This window comes from Anomaloglossus baeobatrachus, chromosome 4 (assembly GCF_048569485.1).
Source record: "Anomaloglossus baeobatrachus isolate aAnoBae1 chromosome 4, aAnoBae1.hap1, whole genome shotgun sequence".
NCBI classification, from domain to species: Eukaryota; Metazoa; Chordata; class Amphibia; order Anura; family Aromobatidae; genus Anomaloglossus; species Anomaloglossus baeobatrachus.
This window is the reverse complement of record NC_134356.1, coordinates 693,635,466-693,654,836: the sequence shown is the minus strand read 5'-3', so window position 1 is coordinate 693,654,836 and position 19,371 is coordinate 693,635,466. Positions and strand designations below refer to the sequence as shown.

The 19,371-nt window shown below is 37.5% G+C and overlaps 1 protein-coding gene across 1 annotated transcript; it reads left to right on the top strand.

The window, feature by feature from the left end:
• The first annotated feature begins 13,438 nt into the window (after positions 1-13,438).
• On the top strand, positions 13,439-18,476 carry LOC142302169 (olfactory receptor 6N2-like). Its single transcript, XM_075343252.1, has 2 exons — positions 13,439-13,453; positions 17,547-18,476. The coding sequence occupies exons 1-2, from the start codon at positions 13,439-13,441 to the stop codon at positions 18,474-18,476; spliced, it is 945 nt and encodes a 314-aa protein (XP_075199367.1).
• Positions 18,477-19,371: the final 895 nt, after the last annotated feature.

Here is a 19,371-nt window from a genome sequence, read left to right as displayed (position 1 = left end):
GGTGTAATGCTGCTTATAAAATTACACTTTATCTTGTGGAAAATAAGAGCTCCCATACAAATGTCTTCATAAAAGCAACATTTTTAATAATGGAATAATAAACAAACAAAATAAAATCTTGTGCATGTGCAATGAATATATGTGTGCACAATGAAAATGTGTATGTTATGTGTATGTGCACATTTTATGTCTATATGTGTGTGTATAAATTGGTGTAACTATAGCCTGTGTAAGATGTGCCCAATAGAGTGTTTGTGCTTAATATGTAAATTCCAGAGTAATGTATTTCCTTAAATAATCAAAATATTCCGTATTAATACACCTCAAATAATCATAGATCTCAAAATGCCTTTAAAATAACCATAGAGGTTCATAGAAAAGGAAATTGGTGTCTTTTTCTTTAAAAGTCAGATTTTATTTAAATTCTTAAAAATACATATAGAATATATTCAAAATCAATATGGGACAGGATCAAAACCATAGTAGATTAGCAGCGGTATAGCAGGTAAAGTGTATAACTAGTGTGAAGACCATTACTGTAATTCCTTACTAAAAATATAACATATAGTAATAAAGTGCAAAGTGCTACTATGTATATGATTATAAGCAATGGCAGTTAAGAAAGGTGTAAGGAAAGTGACTCGTTGCATTAAAGTGCCTTAAAAAAGTAGAAAATGTTTTAAGTCAGATATACCTTAGGTTTGGTCAGGTTCAGCACCCCTGAAGAAAAGCACGCTTGAAACGCGCGTCGGGGCATTGCAGCACGCAGAACTTCACTGACCATACATAAGGTATATCTGACTTAGAAACATTTTCTACTTTTTTAAGGTACTTTAATGCAACGAGTCACTTTCCTTATACCTTTCTTTACTGCCATTGCTTATAATAATATACATAGTAGCACTTTGCACTTTATTGTTATATGTTATATTTTTAGTAAGGAATTACAGTAATGGTCTTCACACTAGTTATACACTTTACCTGCTATACCGCTGCTAATCTACTATTGTTTTGATCCTGTCCCATATTGATTTTGAATATATTCTATATGTATTTTTAAGAATTAAAATAAAATCTGACTTAAAGAAAAAGACACCAATTTCCTTTTCTATGAACCTCTATGGTTATTTTAAAGGCATTTTGAGATCTGTAATGTATTTCCTTGTGCATATTCTATATACATGTGCCTAATGTTAGTATGCATTCATATGGATATTGCACGTATTGTGTGTGTGTATCCTTTACTGTTACTATCTGCTTGGTTTACTTGTGCATGCAATAAAGAAATAATGTCTGGAACACCATTCTAAGTCTGAACTGGGTGCAAAGATCCTGAAAAAAGTTCACTATATAAAGAGAAGGTATGCACACCAGTGACTATGTAAGGGGAATTAATGTAAAGCAGAAACTGCTGTGTGAATACTGGCCTGAAAAATACAATAGCTATATGTGAAAATGAAAATATGACAATTGTATCTGCATAACTGCCATGAACATAGGAATAAAGAGAAATTTAGCTATTGAATTGATCAATGAAACAGAGCCCCAACACCTCGTCATGGTAATCTCTCATATTGGGGTCCCTAGCTAATGTGTGTCCTCTCATGCAGTTAAAAAACCTACCATGTATGTGAAGCTGAGACCCAGGCCATATATGTATAATGTGGACTGGCAATAGGTGTGGGTGGAATCGGGTTCACAAATGAAAGACTAAAAACAAATTAAGCAATAACGTCTGGAACACCATTATAAGTCTGAACTTGGTGCAAAAACCCTAAAAAAACCTTTACTATATAAAGAGAAGGGCTGCACACTAGCGACAGTACAAGGGGACTTTAAAACCAGTTCAGACTTAGAATGGTGTTCCAAACATTATTTCATAATTTGTTTGTAGTCTTTTGTTTGTGAAGCCGACCCCACCCGTACCATGCTGGTCCACATTATACATATATAGCCTGGGTCTCAGCTTCTCATACACGGTAAGTTTTATATCTGCATGAGAGGACACAAATTAGCTAGGGAACACAATGTAAGAGAATACCGTGACGAGGTGTTGGGGCTCTTGCATTGATCAATTCAATAGCTAAATTTCTCTTTATTCTTTAGTTCATGGCAGTAATGCAGGTTCCATTGTCATATTTTCATTTTCACATATAGCTATTGTATTTTTCAGGCCAGTATTCACACAGCAATTTCTGCTTTGCATTTATTCCCATTGCATAGTCACTGGTGTGCATCCATACTTGTGCATGCAAACTGATTGTCAGCCGGTCTCACATATATTCTCCTCCAACCACTTTATGACCTATGATGTAGATGTTTCACCACCGGCCTTTTTTGCAAACATACTGCAGCTCCTTTACTTCTTATATAGACTGTGTAAAATATTTCTTCTTTATTTTACTCTAATAATAAAATCAGTGAGCACAAGAAAACCTTATCTTTTCAATTCTAGAAGCTCTGAGGGTTTTTATAATGAAAACGTTCCATACATTTGATTCTTCCATTTTCTTTCCGGATTCTTCCATTTTTCGGCATAATTAATTCTCAATTACTGAAAATGGTGCCAAGGTCTCTGGTTGCTTAAAACTGTTCTTGTGAATGAATAAAAATATAAACATGACACAGCTTTTTCCCAACATAGTGATCTTCTGTGAGATGATCAATCACAAATTTACTCCCAGTATTTATATAAACACAAAAAGGGAAAAGGTTGTAAAAACTATATATTTTTTTCCATTAGCTCATGTGTCTCTTGTGGTCTTATTCACTGGAGAGGAAAATTCTGAAATCAACTGTAATGTGTATTCTAATTATTAACTACACCATTTCTGGTCTTTGTCTTCTGTCTTTTTTTCTTTGGTTAGTTTCACACATCCGGTTTTTGCCGGATTGGCAGATCCGGCGCACTCCAGTACAGTGTATACAGTACAATGGCAGCACGACAAGCTCCGGTCATGTGCTGTCATGTGACCGGAGCATGTGACCTGGAAGTTGCCGCTCTGTCTTTGTACTATATCACACTGTACTGGAGTGCGTCGGATCCACCAATCCGGCAAAAAGCTGGATGTGTGAAACTAGCCTTCAACAGTTTTCGCCTATGCAATCACTATCTTTAGTTTCCAGTTCACTCTGAGCTGATGAGAGGAGACAAGCTGCTATGATGTCACCAATACAGTGACAGCACACAAAAAGGGAATCTCACTCATGTTTCTTTGTAAAAGAAAGTGCAGAAAAAGTAGAAGCACAATGGACATTTTAACCCTTTTACGCCTGTTTTAACCTTTCTGACCAGCCCATTTTTTTTTACAATGCTGACTATTGTAAATTCATGATGTAATAACTCTGACAGACTTCAATAGATCCCAGTGATTCGAGAAACAACTTTTCAAAACACATTGTGCATTATGTTAGAGGCAAATTTAGAGCAACATTTTTTGTCTTTATTTCATAAAATATTGGAAATTTAGTGAATTTTGCAATTTTCAAACTTTTAATTTGCATATCTTCAAACCAGAGAAATATGTCACACAAATAATTATTAAATAACATTTACCATTTTACCTACATTGCGTTAGCATCGTTTATGAACCATTATTTTTTGTGTTGGTAAGTTAAAAAGCTTAAAAGATTATCAGCAATTTCTAATTTTTCCAACAAAATTTACAAAACTAATTGTTTTAGGCAGCACATCACATTTGAAGTAACTTTGTGAGGTCTATATGACAGAAAATTCCAAAATGTGACATCATTTTAAACTCTACACCGCTCTCAGTGGTCAAAACCACATTTCTTTAGTTTATTAACCCTTTAGATGTTTCCCAAGAATTAATCCAAATAGAAAGGAAAAAATTAAAATTTTACTTTTTCCAACAAATATGTTGCTTTAGTCAAATATTTTGCATTTTCACAAGGATATCAAGAGAAAATGGCCAGTACATTTTCTTCTGAAATTTATCTTCAGTATGCAGATACACCACATGTGGTGTAAAACTACTGTTTGGGCGCACGGCAATATTCGAATGGGAAGGAGCACGTTTCCACTTTTGGAACTCAAAATCGTCTGGAATCGATAGCAGACATTATGTACTGTTTGCATCAAATGCGCCTAAAGTTTGCAAACCTCACACAAGTGACCCCATTTTGGAAACTAGATGTCTAAAGAAATTTAAATAGAAATGCGGTGAGCATCTTGACAGATGCTTCATAGAATTTAAAAATATTGAGCTTTGAAAAGGAAAAAATAATTTTTTCACAAACATTTGGATTTTGCCCCAAATTTTACATTTTTACAAGGGTTACAGGGGAAAATAGACCAATAAATTTGTTGTGCAATTTCTCCAGGCTATGCTGATGTCCCATATGTTGTGTAAAACTACTGCTTGGGTGCACAGCAGGGTTCAAAAGGGAAAGATCACCATTTGAGTTTTGGAACTTAAAATTGACTGGAAGCAATAGGAGATGCCATTTAGTTTTTGAAATGCCACTGATTTGGCTAAAGAATAAAAAAACCCAAAAGTGACCCTAGTTGTTAAACTAGACACCTCAAGGAATTCATTTAGGAGACCACAGGTGTTTCACGGATTTTTTTTATAATGTATTGTGAAAATGAAAAAATACTTTTTTGAAGAAAACATTTTGCTTTTACCTCAAATTTTTCATTTTCACAAGAGTAAAGCCTGCTTTACACGTTACAATTTTGCATACAATATCGTATGCGATTTGCAACGCCCCCATCGTATGTGCGGCACGTTCAATTTGTTGAACGTGCCGCACAAACGATTAACCACCGTCACACGTACTTACCTTCCATACGACCTCGATGTGGGCGGCAAACGTCCACTTCCTGGAGTGGGAGGGACGTTCGGCGTCACATCAACGTGACACGGCAGCTGGCCAATCGAAGTGAAGGGGTGGAGATGAGCGGGACGTAAACATCCCGCCCACCTCCTTCCTTCCGCATTGCTGGCCAGGAGCCGCAGGACGCAGGTAAGATCTGTTCATTGTTCCCGGGGTGTCACACACTGCGATGTGTGCTACCCCGGGTACGAACAACCTGACTTCAATCCATGAGGAATGAACGACGTGCGTGCGATGAACGTTTTACCGTTCAATCGCAATCGCACGTAGCTGTTACATGCTACAATGTAACTTACGATGCCGGATGTGCGTCACTTACGACGGGACCCCCACCGACACATCGTAAGATATATTGTACTGTGTAAAGCGGGCTTTAGAGGAGAAAATGGATTCTTATGTTTATTGTGCAATTTCTCTTGAGTACGCTGATACCCCATATATGAAGGAAAACTACTATTTGGGCACATGGCAGTGCTCAGAAATGAAGCAGCACCATTCAACTCTTGGATCTCAAAATCAGATGGAATAGATAATGGACGCAATGTTATGTTTGCAGAGCTCTTGATGTGCCTAAACAGTGGAAACCCCAACAAGTTTCCCCATTTTGGAAACTAGACCCCTCAAGGAATTTATCTAGATTTGTGGTAAGCATCTTGATCTCCCAGGTGCTTAATACATTTTTATAAGGTTGTACCAAATAAATAAAATCGTATTTTAAACCAGAAAATATTGTATGAGGCCCATTTTGTTTATGTTTACAAGAGTAAGAGAAAAAAATGGACCATTTGTTTTGTTCTATAATTTCTTCGGTGATAACACATGTGATGTAAAATATTGTTTCGGCACACGGCAGAGCTTGTAAAGGAAGGAGCACCATTTTGAGAAAAAGATTATGGATATTATATAACATTTGAAGAGCCTCTAAAATGACCACGCAGCAGAAACCCCCACAAATAGCCCGATTTTGGAAACTACACCTTTGAATGAATTTATTTAGGAGAGTAGGGATCATTTTTATCTCTGAGGTGATGCACAGAATTGATATATATATATATATATATATCAGGCTGAGTAAATGAAATATCACATTTTTCACTGAAATTGTGTTTTGGCCTAAGTTTTTTTAATTTTTGGAAGGGTAAATAGGAGAAAATAAATGTTATAATTTGTTACATCATTTCTCCTGACTATGCTGTTTCCCTATATGTGGTAAAAAAAAATACCCCAAGAAAGAGGTTGCCTTGCCATTGGCTGTTGGGCTCACATAAAACTGACCACTTTGTGTGCTAAGTATCTCAATTTTTCCATGTTTCTCAAAGCAGTAAGGCATGTCTACATTATAATCCCATATTCATTGTTCTACTTATCTTAGCACTACAGAGTGCAACTGTCTTCTTTCATTTACTATGTTTCATGTTCAGTTTGTATCTATTCACATTAGAAAGGTAGGATGCAGTAGATTAGCTATTATCATTTGTTGGTGCCATTTCACATTGGCAGAGCCCCTGAGGTGCCAGAACAGCAGAACTTCCCACTTCATTTAATTCATCAAGGGGTGCAGTGATCAAATTGACACCACAGGTGTGCAACAGAATTTTATACTTTTGGGCAGTGAGGACTTTTTTTTACATTTCTACCAAAATAATTTAGTTTTAACCCCAGATTTTACATTTTCACATGAGTAAATGGCTGCAAATGGCACCAAAACTTTTCACACAATTCCAGTTGAACTTTGCAATACCCCATACAGTCATATGAAAATGTTTGGGCACCCCTATTAATGTTAACCTTTTTTCTTTATAACAATTTGGGTTTCAGCTATTTCAGTTTCATATATCTAATAACTGATGGACTGAGGAATATTTCTGGATTGAAATGAGGTTTATTGTACTAACAGAAAATGTGCAATCCGCATTTAAACAAAATTTGACCGGTGCAAAAGTATGGGCACCTCAACATAAAAGTGACACTAATATTTTGTAGATCCTCCTTTTGCAAAAATAACAGCCTCTAGCCACTTCCTGTAGCTTTTAATGAGTTCCTAGATCCTAGATGAAGGTATATTTGACCATTCCTGTTTACAAAACAATTCCAGTTTAGTTAAGTTTGATGGTCGCCGAGCATGGACAGCTGCTTCACATCATCCCACAGATGTTCAATGATATTCAGGTCTGGGGACTGGGATGGCCATTCCAGAACATTGTAATTGTTCCTCTGCATGAATGCCTGAATAGAGTTGGAGCGGTGTTTTGGATCATTGTCTGGCTGAAATATCCAACCCCTGCGTAACATCAACTTCGTCACTGATTCTTGCACATTATTGTCAAGAATCTGCTGATACTGAGTTGAATCCATGCGACCCTCAACTTTAACAAGATTCCCAGTGCCGGCATTGGCCACACAGCCCCAAAGCATAATGGAACCTCCACCAAATTTTACTGTGGGTAGCAAGTGCTTTTCTTGGAATGCCGTGTTTTTTGCCTCCATGCATAACACCTTTTTGTATGACCAAACAACTCAATCTTTGTTTCATCAGTCCACAGGACCTTCTTTCAAAATGTAACTGGCTTGTCCAAATGTGCTTTTGCATACCTCAGGCGATTCTGTTTGTGGCGTGCTTGCAGAAACGGCTTCTTTCGCATCACTCTCTCATACAGCTTCTCCTTGTGCAACGTGCGCTGTATTGTTGATTGATGCACATTGACACCATCTGCAGCAAGATGATGCTGCAGGTCTTTGAAGGTGGTCTATGGATTGTCCTTGACTGTTCTCAGCATTCTTCTTCTCTGCCTTTCTGATATTTTTCTTGGCCTGCCACTTCTGGGCTTAACAAGAACTGTACCTGTGTTCTTCCATTTCCTTACTATGTTCCTCACAGTGGAAACTGACAGTTTAAATCTCTGAGACAACTTTTTGTACCTTCCCCTGAACAACTATGTGGAATAATCTTTGTTTTCAGATCATTTGAGAGTTGTTTTGAGGAGCCCATGATGCCACTCTTCATAGGAGATTCACAAAGGAGAACAACTTGCAAGTGGCCACCTTAAATACCTTTTCTCATGATTGGATACACCTGCCTATGAAGCTCAAAGCTCAATGAGGTTACAAAACCAATTTACTGCTTCAGTAAGTCAGTAAAAAGTAGTTAGGAGTGTTCAAATCAAGAAATTGATAAGGGTGCCCATACTTATGCACCTGTCAAATTTAGTTTAAATGCAGATTGCACATTTTCTGTTAGTACAATAAACCTCATTTCAATTCATAAATATTTCTCAGTCCATCAGTTATTAGATATATGAAACTGAAATAGCTGTTGCAAAAATCCAAATTGTTATAAAGAAAAAAGGTTAACATTAATAGGGGTGCCCAAACTTTTTCATATGACTGTATGTAGATGTTCAGTACTGTTAAGTTATACGGGGAGACTCGGGAGGGAAGAAGCAATATTTGTCTTTTGTAGAATACATTTTAGTAAAATAGTTTGCGGACTCCATATCCAGAGTTCCTAAATGCTATTACAGCAGAATATTCCCTCAGGTGACCCTATTTTGAAAATTACACCCCTCTGGGAATTTATGTACATGTGTAATGACATTTTTATATCCATCAGTGTTTTTCTAAAAAAAAACAAGCTGTGTAAGTTGCTGAGGGAAAATTGCAGATCTGCTATTATGGTGCCTGTACATTATAGTCCCAACTATAGTGTAGTGACCAGTACTTTGTGCCCAGCTCAGTTTTCTACAGACATGGACCCCTATAAATTATCTGTGTTCTTATTGCTACAGTACTGACAAACATGAGGAGGCTAACTGCTCTTTTTTGTACTCTAAATGGGAGGGGAACATTTGGATTTGGACGTGCAGAACTTGCCGGATTTCTGTTGCAGAGAAAATATTCATTTTGGTTTTCCAGAGCTTTTGTGTTACTAGTCAAGTGAAAACCCCTCTATTTCTTTTGACAGATTGAGGACCTAAATTTGGACTTGCACTTACATTGAGGTTTGCATCTAAATCTCCAAATAATGTGAACCAGGTGAAATTCTTGAGAGATCAATTTATTATAATGAAGCAGCAGGATGTCATGATTCACTCCTGGCTCAGCTGCAGCTGAGCCTTTTTTTTAGTTTCACATCTGATACAGGTCACGTTAGGGGTTAATCCTTCCTGCCTTGTTCTGGAGGTCAGGCTATTTTATTAGGGCACTGTTTCTCTGGCACTACGCCAGTGATATTTCCGGCTCTGCTGTGCTCTGCTCGTGAGTGACCTGTTGTCTGCCCTGCCCCCTCCTGACCTCCGTGTTCACCTGACCTGTTGTTGACCTCTGTTCTCTGTTCTCATCTTGTCACTGTCTCTCCCGCTGTCTCCCTTCAGTTCCCTGCTCATCTGTCTCCCAGTTCGTTCCTCATCTGTTTACCTTGATCTGTTCTTGTCCTCTTCCCATTCTTCCTTGCTTCTGAGTTCTGACTTCCCGGCTACTGACTAATTGAATCCATCTGACTTTGTTTAGACGTTACCCCTGTGTATTTACAAGACCTTATTTTGTGATACAGCATTCTGACGATTCTACTGCCATCTGGTGGGCTTGACTAGTGTTACCACTGCTAGGGAATACTCTGCTCATATGTTTTCTCCATTCTAACGCCCTCTAGTGGTTTACCCGCTAACTACCTTCTCAGGTAGTTTCAGGAATCTTCTCTGTCCCCCATTACTGCGCTGTACTGCTATAGTACATCTTAGAGTACAGCGTGACACAGGATTACTCTGGACTCTGTCTAAGTTCTGTTTAGTAATGTCTATCTTTTCAGAAGTACACACAACTGCAGTCAACTGCACTTTTACACATGCTTAAAAAGACGGGCACTGCAGGATTATAGGCTAGATAGAGTCCAAGGTGACTCCCTCTGCCTCAGTAATACAGTGATTGTTTCATCATCACTTTTGTCTTAATCACTGATGTAAGTGCTCAGCATTGAGTGCAGCATAAATTTGAGCTGACCCATATTGCGATCTTTGGGAGGCAAAATAAACAAATTAACAGCAGTTCAATAATTTTTTTTATTTACTTTTAACATTGTTCCTCATCCAATGTAAATGGTAAGTAAGCTGTATTCTTCGGATCACTGAAAAACAGCGATTCCAAATGTATATATCTTTTTAATTTTTGATGCTTTTACACAACAAAAACAATGTTATTGAAAAAATAATTGTTTTTGCACCACTATATTCCTGAGAGATGTAGCTTTTATTTTTTCCTGCTGACAGTCATGTGAAAGTTCTTTTTTGTGGGATATTCTAATATTTTTTATTGGTATCATATTTGGGCACATAACATTTTTTGATAATTTTCAATTAAAATTTTTGGAAGGCGGAATGAACAAAAAACAACAATTCAGGAATTATTTTTTCTTTTGTTATGCTGTTCACCATATGATAAAAGTGATAACAAAATTTTACTTTTCAGGTCAATATGAATACATTGGAAGTGCATTTATATTAATTTTTAATGTTTTGCAGCTTTTACATAATAAAAACAATTTTATTGAAAAAAGACATTCTGATAGCTATAGCTTTTTATCTTTCCACTAGTGGAGCTAAATAATAGCTTGTTTTTTGCGGGACAAGATGCCAGTTTCAGTAATACTACTTTTACATACATGTGACTTTCTGATCGCGTTCCACATTGCTTTTGGCTGTATGATGAAAAGCATTGGTTTATTTGGTTTTTTTTTATGTTGGTCACTAAAAGGTTTAATTAGTGTGGCAGTTTTATAGATTTGATTCTTCCAGATCCAGCAAAACCAAATGTGGATGTTTTCTATTTTTACAGAAATATACTTCATAAATGGTATAATATTGTTTTCAGCTTTTTATTTTTTTAATATGTTTGGATTTTTTTACACTTTTTTCATTTTTTACTTTGTCCCTCTATGGGACTTTGTTTTATTAGTCTTGTTGCTTCTTTACTGTAATGTATTGCAATGCACAAGCACTGCAATACATTATACCTGTCAGTGTCACAAAATACCTTTTAGACCATGCTCCTGGATTGGTGTAACAGCCACTGTAGCTGGCACACATGGAGATTTTTATTTGACCTATGGACGCCATGGCAAAGGAACCTGATCTGGTAAGAGAGGGTGCATACTTTCTCTCCCAGCTTCTGGGAAATGATGCCATTGCTATTTATCACGTCATTATAAAACAGCAGGAGGGGGTGCAGGTAATGTCTCTGCCTGGACAGCCGGAGCTTTGCGCCTGTGCCCCAATGTTCGCCACAATGTCAGATTATGTCAAAGGTCATGAAGTAGTGCAGCTGGGAATCCAACACAGAGCAGCTGTTCTAGGATTTTGCAGACTTGGAACAAGAAGTCAAAAAGCTGTGCTTGTTTGTTCCTTTCCTTGCAAGAATTTACATGTATAAGCTTACCGATATAGCGTTTTAGGGTTGCAATGGGAATTAGGTTGGTGGGTGAGAACCTCACACCATTTTCCACAGAGAGGAAATTGTCAGCAGAATGAGGGAAAACTGATTGTGATGATGATCACTGTTTGTTTGATAAGTCTTGGAGCCAGACAATGGTGCTAATATCTTTCGAGTAGGCGAGTGTTGTACTTGGTGATGGTCACGGAGACTCAATAGTCTCTGGAAGGTCTGGTCATGATCAGGGCTTAAAAACTGAGCAATTGCCCAGCGCCTCCATCTTCTTAGGGGCCCCAGCTTTGCAAGCACAAACTGCAGTTATAATACAATTTTCTATATTATTAGTGCTCAGACCTGACACCCATAATGTGATGGTGTACCATGCCATTATAGGTTTCAGGTTCAAGCATTCCTACATGAACAGTGTCCTGGAAAGTGGATTGGTCATCGTGGGCCAGTTGAATGAACACCAAAGTCTCCCAATCTGACCCCCTTAGACTTTAATTTTTGGGGTCATCTGAAGGCAATAATCTATGCAGTGAAGATACAAGATATGCAGCATCTGAAACAAGGGATACTTGAAGCCTGTGCTAGCATTTCTTCTGCTGTGTTGCTATCAGTGTGTCAAGAGTGGGAGAAGTGGGGTGGCATTGACAATCCAACACAATGGGCAGCACTTTTGATAAGTGGTCATAAAATTGTAAATAACTAATTAACTAATAATGTTACATTAACACCAAGCACACTATTGTTTTTCTTGTGAAATTCTCGATAAGTTTGAGGTGTTACATGACCCTCTCACATTGGAAAAAATAAAGTTGGATCCAAAGTGGCAGACTTCAAAATGGCCTCCATGGTCACCACCCATCTTGAAAAGTTTCTCCCCTCCCATATACTAATGAGCCACAAACAGAAGTTGATATCACCAACCATTCCCATTTTATTTAGGTGTATCTATATATATAAATGGTCCACCCTGTATTACAAACGCCAAGACTGTTGGTGGGCGATGAAAGCAGTGAATATGTATGAGGCTAATAAAAAACCCTGGAGGAAGAGTCAGTGGCTCGGAAGCACTTACAGCCACGATGGAGACTTGGTAAGTATAGCATGTTGGCTATATATTTTTTTTTTCTGTATTTTTTTTAATTCCTGAGTTGCTGAACTCCGCTCATTAGCCGGAGTTCCCTGAGAACGCCGGGCCTGGGTCCAGCACCCGGACACTTTTGAAATCGCTAATGATAATCCTTCAAACAAGAGTTGAAAGACTTTTGGCTGGCTACAAAAAGTGTTTACAAGCTATGAAACTTGTCAAAGGGGATGCTCAAACTTTTGCATCAGACCATTTTCCTTTTTTGTTAATTTTACAATGTAAACATTTAATATATATATATATATATATATATATATATATATATATATATACACATATTTTTTTTGTTTTTTTTGTTTTGTTTTGGGTTTTTTTGGGGTTTTTTTGCCTAAAAAACAAAGGAAATATGTCATCTTTAACTTTGCGCCTTTTAGAGATCATTTCATCTTCAACTTGCTTAATTGTTCACAAAAGCAGTAAATCTGGTGAGGGGTGCCCGAACTTTTACATGCCACTGTATTTCTGCATGTGTAACATATTAGGAGATAAGTAACTGGAAAGACAAATAGTACACATAGGGTCTCCTTCCCTGGCTCCTCCCAAGCTCCACTGACGTAAAATTATGTGGAAATACCAGAATTTGCAAAATGTTTGTGTAAACAATTTGCGCCTTTTCAAGATGTTTAAACTTTTCTAGCATAAAACCTTTAATGAATCAGTTCCTCTGCGCTCCAAGATAGAATAGATAACTAAGATGTATTTTATACAGTATATTTATTATGCTTTTATTAATAATCTAATTTATTTTATCTTGGGAGTTAACAATTTTTTTAAACCTAATGAATTAAAACACAAAGGAATTACTGCACTGAACACAATGCGTATAAATACAAGCATCATTGTATATTCTTTAATCTATGCAATGTCCATGTCTCATTGCCACAAATCCACACAAGCAGATATATCCGTATTATGAGAATGAGATTACAAAAAAAAAACATTTGAAAAAGCTGAGAAATGAAATGAAGGTTTCCCACATTTTATTTTGATTTGTTAAAAAAAATCATGAAAATTCTTGATGTAAGTATCGAGATGAGTGTTTAGCTGAGATCATATTTTTAATGATATAAACCATTTTATTGATTCAATATAATTTTTATTATTATTTCTACTTTTGATTAACCATCTTTTATCCATATTCTTTCAGAAAAGCAGAATAATATCAGATCAGGAATTTTCTCTATGACGAGTATATACTTATGTTGATAAACACTTTAACAATATAAATGATTTTACGTTAATTGCTGTTTTTGGTCTGTTTTTATTTTTTGATCATGTTATGAGAAATAGAGATTTGTATTGTATTTAATAGAAATTCTATATTGTGCCAGGATAATCTTTTCTTAAGAAAAATAATTAAAATGATATACTACCATACATCTATTTATTACCTTATTTACACCAGAAACATGGTAACATTCCGGTGAAGCCTCTGATGGCTCTTAAGGCCCCGTCACACGCTATGATATATCTAACAATATGTCTGCGGGGTCACGGAATTTGTGACGCACATCCGGCATCGTTAGAGATGTAGCGTGTGACATCTCTGAACCACTATGAACGAGCAAAAATACTCACCTTATCGTTGCTCGTTGACACGTCGTTTATTTTCAAAATGTCGTTCCTCCTTCTGTGCGCCACTTGTTCATCGTTCCCGAGGCAGCACACGTCGCTCCGTGTGACACCTCTGGAATGACGAATTGCAGCTTACCTGCGGCCGCCGGCAATGCAGAAGGAAGGAGGAGGGCGGGATGTTATGTCCCGCTCATCTCCGCCCCTCCCCTTCTATTGGGCGGCCACTGTGTGATGTGGCTGTGACGCCAAACGTCCCTCCCCCTTTAGGAAGAGGATATTCACCGTCCACAGCGACGTCGTTCGGGAGGTAAGTATGTGTGACGGGGGTTAACAACTTTGTGCGCCACGGGCAGAATATTGCCTGTGATGCACAAACGAGGGGGGCGGGTGCCATCACTCATGCGATCGCATGACATATCGGCGCGTGTGACGGCGCCTTTAGAGTTTTGGGTAAGGGTTGGGAACGTTTTGCATAATTCTTGTTCTGTGCTATAAGTTGACTCAGATATGTTTAAATCATGACAAAGAATCTTTGAGCAGACTGGAATCAATTTGTCTTTACCATTGTTAAAATAATAGATTGTGTTATATTCTTGGTTACTCCTATCAGGGGTGAAGGAACCTCAGAGATCCTGGGATGCCTATTTAGGAATCAGATCAGTGCTGTACATTTTTTAACACTGAAATCAATGAAATAAAGGAAGAAAATCCCAAAGGAATCATAGAATCATAGAATTGTAGGGTTGGAAGGGACCTCAAGGGCCATCAGGTCCAACCCCCTGCGAGTGTAGGTTTCCTAAATCATCCCAGCTATATGTTTATCCAGCTTCCGCTTGAAGATTTCCATTGAAGGAGAGCTCACCACCTCCCGTGGTAGCCTTAATGGTCCTGATTCATTAAGACTTACATTGTCCTGACCAGTCTTAATCAACAGGTCCACTATTTTAAGATGCATCTAATTTATTAAGAGGGGAAACTAATTAATGAATTAGGATCAGCTCGTCATAACTACCATGCGCCTACACCAGAAAAGTACTCCAACTCTGTAAATGTTTTTCGCTATAAAGGTCAAAATTGTAATGAATTAGATGGGTGTGCTTGGTAACGCCCTGTTCAACCCATACTCTGCCCATATTAGCCAAACTAGGTGTTACTGGCATAAAAACACCAAAATTTGCCAATTGTTTTAAATCCTGTTTCACGATTTTGGTGATTGATATAGATGGATACGATTATTCAATAGGCAGACACCTTGACTTAGACTAATTGATTAGTTGAGAAGGTACAACCAATGCATATGGAAATGGGCCTACTTATGGAACTTTTTAAAGGCAATGGATAAAAATTAGGGATGATTGAATACCTTAAATATTCGGCTTCGTGAAGATCCGACAAATAGGTCGCCGCTATGCGAATATTCGATGCGCAAAGTAAGTCTATGGGAAGCTAAAATAGTTCTGAATAGTTGTTATTTGGGTTTACCATAGACTTATATTGCGCATCGAATATTCGCGAATAGTCAAATAATGGTGACCTATTCGACAAATATAAGCAAAGCCGAATATTTGAGGTATTGGATCATCCCTAATAAAAATGCAAAAGAATTCAAGTGTCTCATTGATAAAGTTCTAATGTTGAGAGAAGCAAAGATAAGGGAAGGAGTTTTTTTTGTACCTCAGATTCTTTCAGAATGGTGGCTCAATGGTTGGCACTTCAATTTTGCAGGACTGGGGTCTTGGGTTCGAACATCTACAAGAACAACATCTGCAATGAGTTTGTATGTCCTTCCCTTGTTTGTGTGGGTTTCCTCTGGGTACTCCGTTTTTTTCCCACACTCCAAAGATAAACAGGGAATTTAGATTGTGTCCCCAATGGGACAGTGTATCTGATGTATGTAAAGCTCTGTGAAATATGTTAGCGCTATATAAAAATAAAGATTATCATTATTATTATTATTATTATTATTACTACTAAAATTCTTCATTTTTTACAGGACAAGGAAAAGGCTGCAAGGGTAGGATATGCATTAGTAGTAACCCATTTTAAGAAAATCTCAGGAGCAGATAACTATGGAGCGTTGGTGGTAAAATCTCATCCAAACACAATAGGACCTTGGCTTTAACACCTTAAAAAGTGGGGAAAATAAATATTTGATACACTGTCAATCTTGTCACATAAACGTAATGGAGTAGGTCTGGAATTTTTATCATAGGTAACGTCAACTGCAGACCGAATCCCCTCCAAAAATCCAGAAAATCACATTGTTTGACTTTTATATAATTAATTTTAAGTTTATTGCATTGAATAAGTATTTGATGAAATACCAACCGGCAAGAATTTTGCTGTCACAGACTTGTTATTTTTCAAATAAGAAGCTCCAACTCTTCACTAATTACCTGTATTAATTGCACCTATTTGAAATCATTACCTTTATAAAATATACCCCTGTCCTCAAACTCAATCTACACACTCCAACCTTTCCATCATGGCCAAGACCAAACAGATATCTAAGGACACCAGAGAAAAAATTGTACACCTGCCCAAGGCTGGAATGGGCTACAGGACAATAGGCAAGCAGCTTGGTGAGAAGGCAACAACTGTTTGTGTAATTATTAATAAAATCAATTAATCTGATTGGTAAAGGGTGTACTGAGAAAAAAATCAATTACGCCAGAATTATATTTTTAAGGTGGCCACAACATTGAATTAAAATGCAATAACAGGCGATGAAAACATTGCATCTACCCAAATATGGTATAATTAAAAATGTTAGCTCAAGTTTAAAAAAAACAAGCCATCACTGAACCCAAGATCGTACAAAATGAGAACGCTTTGAGTCTCGGGAAATGGTGACAAAATCGCTATTCTTTTTTTCCGAACATTAAATGTTTTTTTATCACTTAGATAAAAGTAAAACTATACAATATCTTTGGTATTTACACACTCCTATTGACCTTGGAAACCATATTTCCAGGTCTGTTTTACCACATAGTAAGCAAGGTAAATAAAAAAAAAACAATTGTGGATTTGCACTTTTTTTTACAATTTTACCATACGTTGATTATTTTCCCATTTTCCAGACAATATGGGGCAGAATGAATGGTTTAATTCAAAAACACAACTTGTCCCGCAAAAAAAAGCCCTAATATAGCTATATTGATGGAAAAATAAAAAAAGATTTGGCTTTTGGAAGAAGGGGAGGAAAAAATAAAAAATGGAAGATCACTCAGGGGTGAAGGGGTTAATACTGGTTGTGGGTCAAACAACCTGACAAACTGAGCGACCAGCTCTGTTTTGCACCTGTTTAATATTTGGATAAGATCCTTTCACTCTTCCTTTTCTACAAAATTCCAAAAACAGCATTTGGGCATTGGCATGACATGGATCGCATATGTTTTAGTATTGTGGGTTAACCCCTAAAAACTTCCCATCTTCACGATATACAGTATGTCCAGCACAACAGTCGTTACTATAACCATGTCTTAAAGACTTCTTTGTTACCTTACCATTGTCCTCTTTTTATGTACTTTTATAACAGGATCAAAATCAGACCACGGTCACTGGATTTTACCTTTTAGGATTTCAAGCTGGTAACACTTTAAGAATAATTCTTTTCTTCCTACTCCTTATTGTTTGCTTTGTTACAATATGTGGAAACCTCCTGATCATCACCCTGGTGTCCATCAGTAAGAACCTCCACACTCCAATGTACTTCTTCATCTCACAACTGTCCATCAGTGACATCTTGTTGACAAGCGATATAGTCCCCAACACTCTTCACATTCTACTGAATAATGGGGGGTCCATTACTTTTATTGGCTGTATAACTCAATATTGTTTCTACTGCTCCTCTGAATCATTTGAGTGTTTTATCCTGACTGTGATGTCTTATGACAGATATGTGGCCATATGTAATCCCCTCCACTATAATTCGATAATGACAAGTGAATATTGTGTGAAATTGGCCATTATTTGCTGGTTGGGAGGTTTCTCCATTACATTGAGTGACATGATAACAACATCAATGCTAAACTTTTGTGGACACAATATCCTTGACCATTTCTTTTGTGACCTCATCCCATTATTAGATATTGCCTGTTCTAATGTCTTTATAGTTCAGCTAGATATCTATTTGATCAGCATTCCTGTAGTCTTCATCCCAACTATTATCATTGTTATCTCCTACGGTAAAATCATTTTTACTGTTTTAGGAATCTCATCTAATACCGGTAGACAGAAGGCCTTCTCCACCTGCAGCTCCCACCTCATTGTGGTCTCCTTATTCTACTGGACTATTTTTGGTGTTTATATTTTTCCAACAAAAGGTCAAACACTGAACATCAGTAAAATGATGTCACTACTCTACACTGTATTCACCCCTATGATTAATCCCATTATATACAGTTTAAGAAATAAGGATATTTGGAAAGCCGTACAGGAAACGAAAAAGAAGATGGTCTGGCAATGAAAGCTGTTTTATGAAGCTCCGGCGGGGTAGGGTAAATGGAGTAAATGGAACATTACAAGGCTTTTTTTGGAGAATGAGATACCTTCTCTTTCTTAGAAGAGCTCCATATCACCTCATAGATGGAAATACAGAACTCGACTTCGCTCTTTAGTCACATCTCAGTTATTAATTCAAATTTTGGTTCTCTTTTTGTAAAAAAAATAGAAATTAAATGAGATGGAGAGATAGAATGTATCCGTTGTTGTATACATTGAAGTCTATGGAAAGCAGATTGCTTATGTCATGAGTGTGTCATGGCCTGATCTGATCATGTTGATCTAAGATCAGAAGGTCATAACCTATTGTTCATGGCTGATCACCTTTAGTGCCCACTTGTCGTTTATACAAAATGTATTTAAATTCCATCTGGTACTGAAGGGGTTAAGGTTCCTTTCCCTCCTACAGTGATCTAACAGGTAGTTGTAACCTCAGCTGCAGCCACTCCCTTCTGCTAGAGATATCCGCTCCTCACTCCTCTCTATGTTGGCTATAGCTCATATCTATACTGTCCACTTTGAAGGAGCCAGTCTCTGGAGATGCAAAGGTGTTGCTTATGTTGCCGTTAAGAAGTTCGGTTATGTACTGTTTCTTTCCCCACCTGTTTGTCTTACCTATCACGTGTTGTCGTACTGCAGTAATGAGACTAGCCTCTTGTTAGCCTTTACTAGTCACAGTGATTTAAGGTCCAGCCAGGGCCTAGGCATGTGACAGCGCATGGGGGAAGGACCTTTTTAGGCCCCCTTCACACGTCCGTGAAACACGTGCGTGTTTGGTCTGTTTCCGTATATACCGGAGACACGGCCAAACGTGCACCAATGTTAATCTATGATTGTGGTCACACGTCCGTTATTTCATT